The sequence below is a fragment of the Panthera onca genome, chromosome A2 (genome assembly GCF_046562875.1).
Source record: "Panthera onca isolate mPanOnc1 chromosome A2, mPanOnc1 haplotype 2, whole genome shotgun sequence".
In the NCBI taxonomy this organism is placed as follows: domain Eukaryota; kingdom Metazoa; phylum Chordata; class Mammalia; order Carnivora; family Felidae; genus Panthera; species Panthera onca.
This window is the reverse complement of record NC_138340.1, coordinates 111,697,193-111,710,985: the sequence shown is the minus strand read 5'-3', so window position 1 is coordinate 111,710,985 and position 13,793 is coordinate 111,697,193. Positions and strand designations below refer to the sequence as shown.

The 13,793-nt window shown below is 37.9% G+C and overlaps 1 protein-coding gene across 1 annotated transcript; it reads left to right on the top strand.

Moving 5' to 3' along the window:
* Positions 1-682: 682 nt before the first annotated feature.
* FERD3L (Fer3 like bHLH transcription factor) lies at positions 683-1,850 on the top strand. Its single transcript, XM_060627254.3, has one exon. It carries the CDS (start codon positions 1,028-1,030, stop codon positions 1,520-1,522), a length of 495 nt encoding a protein of 164 aa, XP_060483237.1. The 5' UTR covers positions 683-1,027; the 3' UTR covers positions 1,523-1,850.
* The last annotated feature ends 11,943 nt before the right edge of the window (positions 1,851-13,793 follow it).

The window sequence follows — 13,793 nt, the reverse complement described above, 5'->3', positions numbered from 1 at the left end:
AAATCGCATTTTTGAGAGGAGATTGAAGTTGTTTTGTTTTGGGGCGCGAGTGTTTGCTTTTGCTTTGCCCCCCGACCCCACCCCCCCCCCCCCCCCGCCACGCTGGGGTTACACAATTAAGCACACTCGGGAGAAAAATATTATGAGCTTCCTTCCCCCCCACCCCATTATCATTTTGCCCTGAATTAAAATCTTCCACTTTACATGAGGAAGATATAAGTAGGGAAAGGAAAGTCAAGTATCTCAGTCGTTAGGCTGATTACAACAAAACAGACTTTGGAAGTCAGGGTTTGTAACGCGGCAGGAGAGCCGTTTAGATGCCCTGGAAGGAGAAAGCCGGTTCCAACAGCGACTCTGGGGAATGCGCTCTCGGCCCCCCCTACCGTGCTTACTTAAGCTAATGGAAGATCTTGCCTTTCAGTAGCCGCTGCACTGGGATACCAGACAAACAGCTCTCCTCGACCCCTGGCAGACAGGGCCCCTCTTCAGGACATCATTAAAAGCACATGCACTTGTTTCAGACCCATTGGCAGCCTCGGGTGGCAAGATTCGGGACTTCTACTCTGAAGCCAAGGAGAAGCCAGAGCTGTGGAAAACATCCTCGCTTTGAAAATCCAAAGCTAAATTAAAGAGCTACATGAGATAAGGAGCCTGAAGAATATTAGTTGGCTGCGGGGGTGAGGAGAGACACAAAAAGCACAGCAGGTAAGAGCCGGGGGTTGTTGCCAAAAAGGAACTGTCCCAGGTGGCGAGAGAAAAGGATCTCAGCGTTGGAGGCCTATCCGTTTGAGATTTCCTAGCACGCTCAAGCTTGCTTGTCTTTTTCCATCAGTTTCCAGAGGACGGACATTGTCAGAGCCTTCCCTATCGGTGCCACTAATCCTGTTATCAGCTTGGTTATAAATGTTAATTCCCCTGGCCCTTAGGTGATGGTGCCGCATCAGACTGGGAGCTGTTAGGAAGCCCCTCACCAGAATCTCGCCCCTCCCTGCGAGAAACCGATGAGAGGCAGGGCCAAGGCAACGCGATGGCGGCCTATCCAGAGAGGTGCGTGGACGCCACCGTGCTGGACTTCGTCGCAGACCTGTCCCTGGCCTCCCCGGGGCACCCACTCCTCTGCGACTTCGCACCTGGTGTTCCCTTTGGGGACCGAGACCTTGTGCTCCGAGAGGGAAGACGCAGGAGGCTGGCACGCTTTGAGGAGGAGGATCCCGAAGAGGAGGGCGAAGTAGACGAGGGGGAGGAGGAGGAGGAGGAAGAGGAGCATGGGAGAGGCGCGTCCCCGCTGGGCCGTCCCAAGAGGAAAAGGGTGATCACCTATGCCCAGCGCCAGGCAGCCAACATCCGCGAGAGGAAGCGGATGTTCAACCTCAACGAGGCCTTCGACCAGCTGCGAAGGAAGGTGCCCACTTTTGCTTACGAGAAGAGGCTGTCCCGGATCGAGACCCTACGCCTGGCCATCGTCTACATTTCCTTCATGACCGAGCTCTTGGAGAGCTTCGAAAAGAAGGAAACCGGCTGAGTCCGGGTGGGATGGAGGTGTCTGTCCCCTCCTCTCGTGGGCGTGCGCGGGCTTGGGGGTGCATCAGGACCCAGCAGGGTGCGGCCGAGAGACCTGGAGGGACTCTTTAAGACAGAAAGTCTGGCCTTCTGGAGCTTGGTCCGGACTTGAGAAATCCCCACAGCTATGGAGAAGAGTGGCAGCCGGAGAGTTAACATACACGCGATTGCTTTCTAAGGAGCCTGGGGCGCCTTAGGAGGTAGAATTCGCTGGGCCTGTTGAGGCGACAGCCCAGAAGCGGTTTCTGCCGGCCTGGTGGGTGGGGAGCTAATCTTCTCCCCAAACTGTAGACTTCGGGGCCTTCTACGGAGTCCAAACTCTTCTCTTTACCTTAAAAAAAAAAAAAAAAAAAAATAGAATAAAATAGACATTCCTACTGGTTTTTTGTTTTTTTGTGTTTTTTTTTTGTTTTGTTTTTTGTTTTTTGTTTTTTTGCCTCAACAGTCTGTGCTGTCCAATTCTGTGCAGGCGCTCCGCTCAGCTCCCCGTCCGAGCGCTTAGGTAGGTCCTGGAACAGACACAGGGGCGCAGGGTGGAGGGTCTCCTGGGAGGCCGAGGGACTCCGGACCTCTTGTTCAATCCTCTTAGGCTTGTCGAGAGACGGAAGGAAGGAAGGAAGTGAAGAAGGAACGGAAGTCCAGGGGACAAGCGACCTCTTAGAAGGGACATCATTCTCCCCTCTCTTCGCCTTAAGGCGCAAAACCAGAAACCTTGTTGGTGTTCCTCCCGGAGACTGATGCTCGAACTCAGAGGAGGACGGAGAGAGCTCCAGTCCTACAGGCGGGGACGCTCCTGGGCTTGCCAGGATCTTGGGCTACAAGCTTTGGCCGCGGAGCTGGACTTTCCCCTGCGCTTCCGGGAAAAGGACCTGGTCTTCCCAGGCTCGGCGCAGCTTCAGCGCGCACTTTTACATTTTTATCTGTAGGTAGAGAAGACAGCTTCCTTTCTAGTCACAACTAGGAACAAGAAAATCAAAACTCAGAGGAGGAGATGCATGCTTCCACTTCGCAAATATGTGTGTGATGGAGAGGAGGTTGAAGCAGGACCAAGTTGAGGACCCATCTTCAGTTTGGATCCTCTGCCATTCCACGGTTCTTCCTTCTGGGCGACCTGCTAACACCTGAACTGGGGTTCTTCAGATAGGAGTAGGTAAGTGAGGAGAGGAATCCGAATGAACAAGGCCCACCCAACTGCAAATTCCGTATTTCTTTATTTTGCCACTTCACCTCACACACCTTTGTGCACCCAAACACACACACACACACACACACACACACACACACACACATTCTCCCTATCATACCTTTAGAAATATTTTTATTAATAACTAATATATACTTATCCTAGAAAGTTTGGAAAACAAAAGCTAAAAAAGTAAATAAAATTTAAATCATTCCACATCACCACATAGTTAGCATTTTTATTTCCTTCTAGTCTTTTTTTTTTCTGTATAGATATGAATTAAATATGCTTAACAGATTTGAGGTACTTTTGGATATTGATCTTTCCCCACACTCATCAGTATAGAAAGAGCCCTTTCCCCCTGACTTTAAATATTATTCAAACATAATTTGATTACTGTATTTTATTGTCATAACGATGTATCACAGCTTAATGCCAGTCCTTTACAGGTACATAGCTAAGATACTTCCTTTTTAAAAAATAAATGGCAATGCAAAGAGCATTCTTCTAGATGTCTTGTCTGCCTGTGATAACTTCCTGATGTTAGAGAATAAGAAATAAAATTTCTTCATCAAATGAACATTTCAGTTTGTGGCTACAAATGGCCAGATTGCCTTCCAGGTAGGTTCTGCCAGTCCACACTCTTTCCCACCAGCACTGCCAGGATTTACTAGTCTCTCAAGTGTCTGCATTTAAAACTCTTCTAGTTCTCCTATCTGTAGGAACCGAATTAGTTCCGAAATTTTGTCATTTCAGAACTAATTCTAATTGTCTTCCAGAGACAATTTCTTATTTTGACTGTGTCTTTTCACTAGGATTTTTTCCACCTCTACCATAGGAACGTCAGGATAAATAGGTAAAAGAAAAAAATGTAACCAGGTAAGACCAAAAAAAAAAAAAAAAACAGCAAAATTAGGGAGTATATTTTTATTCTCTTGTCACTGTACAAAATAAACTGAAACTTAGACAATGACCTCTGTATCAGTTTTATAAAATAAAATTACTCATTTCCACTTCTTTTTCTAGACAACTTTTTGGCTACTGAGGCCAGTACATCTGTATTTTTAAAGATAAATTTAAAGTTACTCATTTCAATATGTTGACAAAAATAATTATTTCTGAACTTTTCATTAAACAGAATTCTGTTCCCTATCTTCTTATGGAGTGCTAGTGTCTCCATCAATACCTCATGTTTATTCAGTTATTTTTTAACCACTTTTTTAAAAAATGTGTCAACATTTTACATATAGTGTGAATGAGTTCAAAACTAAAAGAACTTGCAGAAGCTTCCTTATTTCTCCCCCTTACAGTCCCCCTGAGAATTAAACATCATGTAAAAAAAAATCTACAAGTGTTAAGTTTTTTAAAAATGGCTCAAATCCAGGAATCATCATTTTTTTTAAACCAGAAATTAAAGAAAGAAATGTGTGTAGACAAAGGACCTCTAAACCACTGGGTCCTAAAGAGTAAATACAAGCATCCATCATGCTTAATCCTCTCCCTCATGTTACAGACCATTTTGTTACGTTCTTAGTAAGCACATAATATCTTACAGTGAATAGTTCTTCAGCACATAAATAAAATCTAAAGAGCCTCCAAATAAAAAGTGATTTCCCCATTATTACCAGAAGAATTATGTCCACAATCCTTCAGTCTGTTAAATCGCATGAATGTTTTGTTCTCTGTAAATTTTTTGTATGTTTAGAAGCTGCTCTAAAATGCAAAGTCACTTAAGGCATTTTCTTAATCATTGTACTGATAGAATACTTTGAAGCCAAACAAGGATTGTAAACACAGAGAAATGGGTTGACTTATTTCTTACACCAAGTTATCCACAGAGATAAGTCATCTGCATTTTGAACATGAATCCACTACACCTCCAAATCTCAACACTCAACTTTTCTAAGCAATGCGACCGTTTTAGTTCTTTTCATGTTAGATCCATAAATTCAGCATACTTTTAATTTTTTTAATTCTTTTTTTTTTTTTTTACCTTAGTTGACACACATATTACATTAGTTTCAGGTGTACAACAGAATGACTCAACAACTCTATACATTATGCTATGTTCACCACAAGTGCAGCTATCATCTGTCAGTGTACTTTGTATTTTTTTTTTAAATGTTGATTTATTTATTTTGAGAGAGAGAGAGTACAGGGAGGGGCAGAGAGAGAGAGAGAGGGAGAGAGAGAATCTCAAGCAGGCTCTGTGTCATCAGTGCAGGGCCTGACTCAGGGCTCCATCACAAGAACCATGAGATCATGACCTGAGCCAAAATCAAGAGCTGGATGCTTAACCAACTGAGCCACCCAGGTGCCCCTGTCGGTGTATGTTTTAACACAACTGTTTTTAGTATAACGTAACCTATGTTAACATTGTTTTATTCTTTATCTTTTAAACTAACACCAATAAAATATCAGTAGATACTGGTTTTTTAATACTTTCCACCAGTTTTTAAAAATCCTAATGTCAATTACTTCTGGAAATTCTTAATAATGTTTTTGAAACCTAAAAGTTATTTGGACATTTGGTATCTAAATACCATTTTAGACGTTGCATAGAGGTGATTTATTTATATACAATTTACTGACTGAAACCTGCCTTTTGGTCTCAAACTAAATTCCCCATAATTTTCAGGTTACTAGTAGTATTTAGACATTTATACCAAAGAAAAAAAGATCTAAATGAAATCATATTTGAAAGACATAATCAGACTTTCCAAGAAAAGTAAAAATCAGAAGCCTTTGCCATCAACAGGCAGCCATTCAGGATGATCATCTTTTACAGCTGCCCAACGTGAAAGCCGATTTTGGCAAAAGTAGCAGTGAAAACTGAATCAAATATTATGTTAGTATTTATGCATAATTTCTGCATGAACATACAATTAAGATCCTAGGATTTTTATTGCTATTTATTATTGCATTTGTCAGCATTTCCATTATAAAAAACAATGTGGTGGAAGGTTTATAACAAAACTATAAAAATTCTGAGATGAAATTTGATAAGCACCGTTTAGCATAACTGTTATTCTTAACTACAAATCTTCAAAGAAAATTTCAAAGGTAATGAAAACACTTGAGTACATTTCACATGTAGGCTTTCAAAATGGACCTGCAATTTGAAAAACTAAGAGACTGTACTTAATACAAAATGCAAATTATTTTATTTTGATCAAAAATAACTGGCAGATTAATGTTGAATTTTTAAGTACTAAATCTCCTTTTTATAGGGTGACATTTCATTAAATTTTCTTTAATGTAAAATAGAAAAGTGTTAAAGGTTTGGTACATATCTATATCTTGGTGCAAGTTCACTCAAAGGTTTCTGAACTTTGCCAACATTTTGGGTGAAGTTAGTCCCAGTTTCTGGTCAGCGCCCTCTCTTCCTGTGAATGCTGAACTAAAAAAGGTTACAAAACAAAAGTCAGCAGTTCTGACCATTTTGTTTTGACTTTGGGGTTTCTTTGAATCCAAAGCTCAAAACCAAACCTGGCGGAGGAGGAGAAGGAAGGGAAAAAAACCCATGCAGGCTGAAATGAATAAAATACCAGAAAGATGGAAAAAGACTTCAAGTATCTATAAACCAAAGCCTATAAAATTCCACAATCTTCCCTGTGACCCCAAATTTTTAGTTCTGTACCTGAAACATATTCCATAAAGAAATATAAATAATTGCAAAAAATAGTATGAACACATTTTAAAACACTCTTTATGGTTAATATTTGGCAGAATTCCACCTTCAATTCTTGCAGAAAGCATAGAACTTTTAATATTCAGTGAAACCAAGAATTTAATAAATATGATGGAAATTATCAGAATAAAATGACTTATGGTTACTTAGCGCTTTATGGTTTTCAAAGCACCATTCACATACTTCCTCTCATTTGATCCTCCCAAATTGGATTTTAACACGATCTAGAGTCCCTCTATTAAATTGAGTCATCAGCGTACCATCTTAAAAATTCACTCACTCATTAAAATCAGCATGATACCAAGATAACCTAAACAGGACCAATGGTCACATATAAGCAACACATTGTTTTCAAAGATATTGTTTCCAAAGATCAAAAGCACCTTAACACACTTTGTGGATGATAAATTATACAAAAGGCTAGTAGAGTCTGGCTCCCTCAAAGGCCAAATTTTACCACCTTCTATTTAGAGTTCTGTGAAAGAGATTTCCACCTGCAGTCAGCAAACATAGATGACCTCAAAGCAGCTGTTATAGACAGCTTTTTATAATTTCCAGTCTTCAAAAGGGAGGAAAATATCTATAAGAATTTGGAAATAGATCAAACAGTTGGTGAACAATAAAAGGCAACAACATCACATACATGTGTTTGAATGAACGAATGAATGGATATGATTACACAATTTGTTTTTACTGCAGATAATTTTGTGACTTCTCCAAAACTTAGTAAAATCACAAGCTGTCTTTGTTACTCATCATATCTTGAACTAATTGACTACATTTAGTCCTACAGTTTAGTGAAATGTTGGCTATATTTAATCCCATAGTTTAGTGAAATATTGGAGAAGCTAGAAACGGTTTCGAGGAGAAAAACCAAATAATTGAATTCTTAGGTCTGGACGAAGTAATAATATGTATAATAATAAGTAGTAATATATGTAACCATATATTTATTGTATTGCTTACTTATATTGAGTTGCGTTCTTTACATAGTTCGAATAATAACTTTAGGATATAGACATTATGATCACCTAGTAATGATGAAGACACGATGGAATAGAGAAGTTAAATAACTTTCCCAGGTTCAATCAAGATTTACACCCCATCAAGGATTTGAGACCAAATTCTTAGGGGCTGAGGTTATTTGTCAATGAATATATGATTATTATTCTTAAGTAGAAATGATATGGTAAAAATAAAAAAACTATTTTTATCTTTACTGAGGATCAGAAACGTGGACATGGGTTTACCATGTACCAGAGGGATACAGTCTCCGCAATGAAACTGGAAAGGTGAACTACTGGTGTAAGTTTTTGAAGAGGCCTTGAAATAATCTTCCATGGATATTCTAAAGCCACAACTTTCCTCTAGTGGCTTCAGTGCATTCCTGCCAGAAAAGAAGAGACAAAACTCTTTTGATGAACATAATGATTATAAACACAAGCTTTGGAATTTGACAGAAGTGGGTTTGAATTTCAAGTACATCACATCATGTTCTAGAAGCTAGTAAAACTTACTTAAATTTGTTGACCCTCAATTTATTCATCGTTAAACTAGGAATAATAATATTCAGCAAACAGGGCTCTTATGAGGATTGACTGAATTATGTATGCAGAGTAAATGCTTTACAAGCACTCACTAAATGGTAACTACTATTAAAATATCATCATCATCATCATCATCACCATTATCATCATAACCATCCCAGTTCTATGGCAACAAAGAACTGTTCTATGAACAAAGCATCACCTTTACCACCAATGGTAATACATGAGCGTATAATATAGAAAAAAGCAGAACTCATTATATAATACTTTTAAATGAATTGAAAAAAAAATCAGATTTTTTTTAATTATCCAATATTTCCTTATTCCTGGAATACTTGAGTGCCAGCATTTAGTCCTGGTCCATGTATCTTTCTAAGTAAAACAATACACACCCAACAAATGAACAGAGAGTTCAAAACCCTCTCCTTTAATGTGCTACTGCAATAACATGTATATTAAAAAGAAAGCATAAGTAAGTCACTTTAAATCTGAGAAAAAGTGATCAGAATTCATTCACAGAAGTTTTATTTTACCAGCAGCCTAGATATTACAGTTTAGTATATATTTTCCACAACAGTGTGCATTTATTCAAATCAGATAATTTCTGATCGAATAGTTCTATATCTTAATTGCAAGAGTGGTTGCACTAACCCACATTTGTGACAGAATGACATAAAACTGCCTTTTTACACTAATGTTAATTTCCTGGCTTTGCTATTGTACTATAGTTATGTAAGATGTAACCTATGGAGAAAACTGAGTGAAGGGTACATGGAACCTCTCTGTACCACCTTTGTAAGATCCTATAAATCTATAATTATTTCAAAACAAAAAATGAAAAAATCAGATAATTACTATGGCATTTCTTTGAACCTATAGAGCACCTTAGAAATGTAAATTATCATTAATTTTAGGGAGACATTCACATATACTTGACTCATGTCCTGTTCTATAATTTTTCTTCAAGGGTCTCATGAAAGTGAAAACAAGTTTTGTGCATGGTATTATGTGTATCCTAGAACGAAAATCAGGACTCTACCTGTAGAGGTCATAGCCAAGAATTGAGTATCTGATTCTGGATTCCTTGACCAAATACATTCCCAAGTATGGATTTGAGTGGTGGAGGATCCACTTACAAAATTAGATAACTCACTTAAAATGTCTGGGCTTCAATACCTACCCTGGTCTGTAAAGTACAAGTAATAAATACAGAACTCTTTAAAGTATCAGAGGAGTTAAATCAAGTACTTAGTACAGTGCCCCACACAAAGTAAATATTTAGGGAATGCTGTTATTATTATTGTTTATGTTATTTCAATGTTCAATGTGTATACAGAGAAAAATGACAATTCAGCCTTTTAGAAGGACTCAAGAGAACACACACAGAAACAATAATAAATTGCCTTGCTTCTCCTAAACAGAATCAGTCTTTTAAATAGCATGGCATTTGTGGCAAATTTAATCTGCCATCAGAATAGTGTGTTTTTGTTTAATTTTGTTTTTAAGGCATAGAAATTTATTTTTTAAAATTTTTTTTAACGTTTATTTATTTTTGAGACAGAGAGAGACAGAGCATGAACAGGTGAGGGTCAGAGAGAGGGAGACACAGAATCGGAAACAGGCTTCAGGCTCTGAGCTGTCAGCACAGAGCCCGACTCAGGGCTCGAACTCACGGACCGCGAGATCATGACCTGAGCCGAAGTTGGCCGCCCAACCGACTGAGCCACCCAGGCGCCCCAAGGCATAGAAATTTAAAGGCAAAGTTTCTGGTTCATGACATGTAATCACAATCTTTGATCTGCCAGGAAAGCCACTGTAAACCCTACATTTCTAAATAACCTCTAAAATTTGCATATAAAGCTTTTTATATGAAAAGTTGATACTTCTATTGGTATATCCTCTGGGATTTATTTTTGAGCAAATTCAACTTGAAAGCTGTGGTGTTGTGTAGGACTGCTTCAATTACCAAGCATTTATGCATACCTGATCAGATCTAGACAAACAGGAAGTATGAAAATCTGGAACTCAGCGTAATCAATGGAATGGAGTACATGGTCATGCCTTGTTTTAGGTTCCCCGAGGGACATAGGAGTCCCTGTGCACCTAAGAAGGTTAAATGACCACCACCTGCTTTCCACTGAGGACAGTCAGGGAGGAAAAGAGAAAAGGCCCCTCTTGGGAGCAGCAGCAGAGAGGGAAGCTGGATCTAGAAGTGCACTCTGGGACATCATCCTGTGCTATTTCTGCCATTTACACTTTTTGAAAATTTGGTGCCTGGCTTTATCCTCTTTACTCGCATAATTTTTTTCACTCTGATGCTAGTAGATTTATACAAAATCTTTGAAAACTTTTGAATATTCTGGCCTAAACTTACCGGCAATTTAAATAGGAGGTTTTGAAAAGATAAAGTTGACCTGAACTTACACATAATTTCTCAACATTTAAAAATGGGTAACTCTAGGAGCAGCTGGGTGGCTCAGTCAGCTGAGTGTCTGACTCTTGATTTTAGCTCAGGTCATGATCCCAGGGTCATGGGATCAAGGCCCACATTAGGCTCCACGCTGAGCGGGGAGCCTACTTAAGAATGTCTGCCTCTCTCCCTCTGCCCCTCTCCCCTGATTGAGCTCTCTCTCTCTCTCTCTCTCTAAAATAAAATAATAAAAAATTTAAAGCAAGATGGGTAACTCTAAAAAAATAAAATAAAATAATAAAAATGGGTAACCTTTTTTACATCTATTTTAATAATTTTTCTTCCTTGCATAGAAAGACAAAAGGATAATTATATCTTGTTCCTTTCAAAAGCTTTGATTCAGCTTCAAATGGTTTATTTGAGGGTTGATGGTAAAGGGCCTCCTGAAACTTACTAAAATTCTTCTGACTTGGGAAACATACCCAGTTTCAGATATTCTCACCATGGGTTCATATTGTTTACTAAAAAATGTGGTAACTGTAGTTAACAAGCATTTGACAAGTAGTGGTTTTGTTAATTGTAGATCTTATTGAACATACCATACCATTTCTTTCATCACTATTCATTTGTTTAATCTCATCGAAGTTTATTAAAATTAGAGCAGATGAGCTCAGTTAAAATATACATATTGGACGCCACTTTTTTTCAAGATGACACAACCACAAATTAAATTTCATACCCTTATTTGTATATTGTATTTCATCAAATTCAATCAACTGCTTCTAAAGTTAACATGAAAAAGGCTGAAAAATACCCAGAACTCAAGTGTATTACACAACAAAACACAACAAAAATTTTCCCAAATTACATCCAAATATCTCAGTCCAAACCTCATGGTCTTTAACCACGACATCCTCAGAGCTTCTCTATGGTTATAACCCCTCTCCCGTTGTATGAGCCACATGCATGCAAACATGCACACATGTGAAAGGATTTTTATTAGAATGCCTTCACATGTATTTTAGAATGGATGGTACATATGTAAATTTTTTTCACTACTAGCTCAAATCTTAAAAATGGTTTCATTTGTCTTCCTTCTCCATACTTTGGTAGTTTTACTGTTTTTTACTAATAGCCATCTCTTTCCTTAATATTTCATATGGTCATAATATTAATGATTGTTGAACTTTTCTAACCTTTGTCAGAATTCAAGTGGGCATCTTTGTCTTTACATATATTGAAAACAAGCCCCAAAATTACTCCAATTATCAACTGAACATTAGCTCCACATTAGTATATCAGACCTGCATATAATTACTAAGACCAGCAGCCAGTAAATTGTAGAAAAGAAAGTGTCTGGAATTGCCATTCAGGAAACCTACAGAACACTCACTGATTAGATGAGGGTCATTTACTCAATGAGAAAAACAGAATTTTCCCTGGGAGCAGAGCTACTTCCTCTTGGAGAGATTCAAGACTATCTGAAGTTCAGGTAATTTACCATATCAAGAAAGGCATTATAAAGGATTCAAGAATGCTCTCTGAACTTTGGCTCTAGTTGGGAAGATCTAAGCCAGATTTTATAACATTAGGGACATTCTGTGGATTCTTACAGCTTGCTCATGGAAATTTCACTGGTGCCTAAGGAAATAATCAATACTATGTACAAAGAGTAGATTACAAAAGATGTATCTGGGTATTGTTTATAACATCAAAATTGAGAAAATAACCTAGATACCTTTAATATAAGTCCTGGTTTTAAACTGTTATGGGTGATGTACAAAAGAGACTGTGCTATGGGAAGATGAATCCAATAAATGATACGTGAAAAAGTATTCATATGGAAATGTGTGTAAATATAGGTGTGCATGCATGCATATCTTTATATATATAAATGTTCATTTTATATATGCTATAGGAAAACTGGTCATTTTTGTACTTGCTTGTATTTTTTCCAGTTTTCTAGCAATCTTTTGTAGTCTAACGTTATTTTAAAACAAGTGGGACTACATCAAACAAAAAAGCTTTGCACAGCAAAAGAAACCATCATAAAATTAAAAGACAACCTATGGAGTAAGAGAAAATATTTGCAAACCATCTATCTGACAAGCCGTTAATATCCAAAATATACAAATACACAATATACACAACTCAACAGCAAAAACACAAATAATCCAATTAAAAATGGGCAAAGGACATGAATGCACATTTTTCCAAAGAAAATCTGCAAATGACCAACAGGTACATAAAAAGGTGCTCAACATCATGAATCATCATTAAATTGTAAACCAAAACCACAATGAGATAGCACCTCACACCCGATCAGAATGGCAATTATCAAAAAGATAAGAGATAATGATCATTGGTAAGGATGTGGAGAAAGGGAAACCCTTGTGCACTGTTGGTGAGAATCTAAATTAGTACAGCAACTGTGGATAACAGCTTGGAGGGCCCTCAAAAAATTTAAATAAAACTATGATATGACCCAGCAATCCCACTTCTGGGTATCTATCTGAAGGAAATGAAACCACTATCTGGAAGAGATATCTGCACCCTTCGTGTTCACTGCAGCGTTATTCACAATAACCAAGACATGGAAACAACCTAGTGTCCACTGACAAATGAGTGGATAAAGAAACTGTGGGATATTCATACAATGAAATACTATTCAGTCACAAAAAAGAAGGAAATTCTGTCTTGCAACAAAGTGATGGATTTTGAGGACATGATGCTAAGTGAAATAAGTCATAGAAAGACAAATACTGTATGTTCTTACTTATATGTGGAATCTAAAAATGCCAAAATCATAGAAATAGAGTAGAATGGTGGCTGCCAGGAGTTGCAGAGCAGAGGAAATGGGGAGATGTTGGTCAAAGGGTACAAACTTCCAGTTATAAGTTCTGAGGGTCTAATATACAGCATGACAACTATAGTTAACAATACTGTATTACAGGATTGAAAGTTCTTAAGAGAACTATTAAATGTCATCAAAACAAAAAAATAAAAATAATGAAATCATTTTATGTTAAAAATAGCCACACAGTAAAATTTGTGAGTTCTGCTAGTTGTATGTCAGGACGGTGTTACTTAAGTGAGAACTATTGCCTTCTTAGCACTAAAACATTTAAAACTAGATATTTAACATACTTAGACATGATATTCTGTAATATTTTTCTTTGGATACCACAGAGCATAACATTATCAGCATATAAGAGGCCCCTCTTATGCTTCCCTCCACTTACTACCCTTCTCTCCCTACAAGGATATCCAGTAACCTGATCTCTTAACAGCCTTGATTCGCTTCCCAGTTATTGTTTTGTTTTATATAAATGCAATCATTGGGTTTTGGGAAAAGAGGGCTTTTCTATTATAAATCTGTATTCAATAAAACAAGTATTCTGA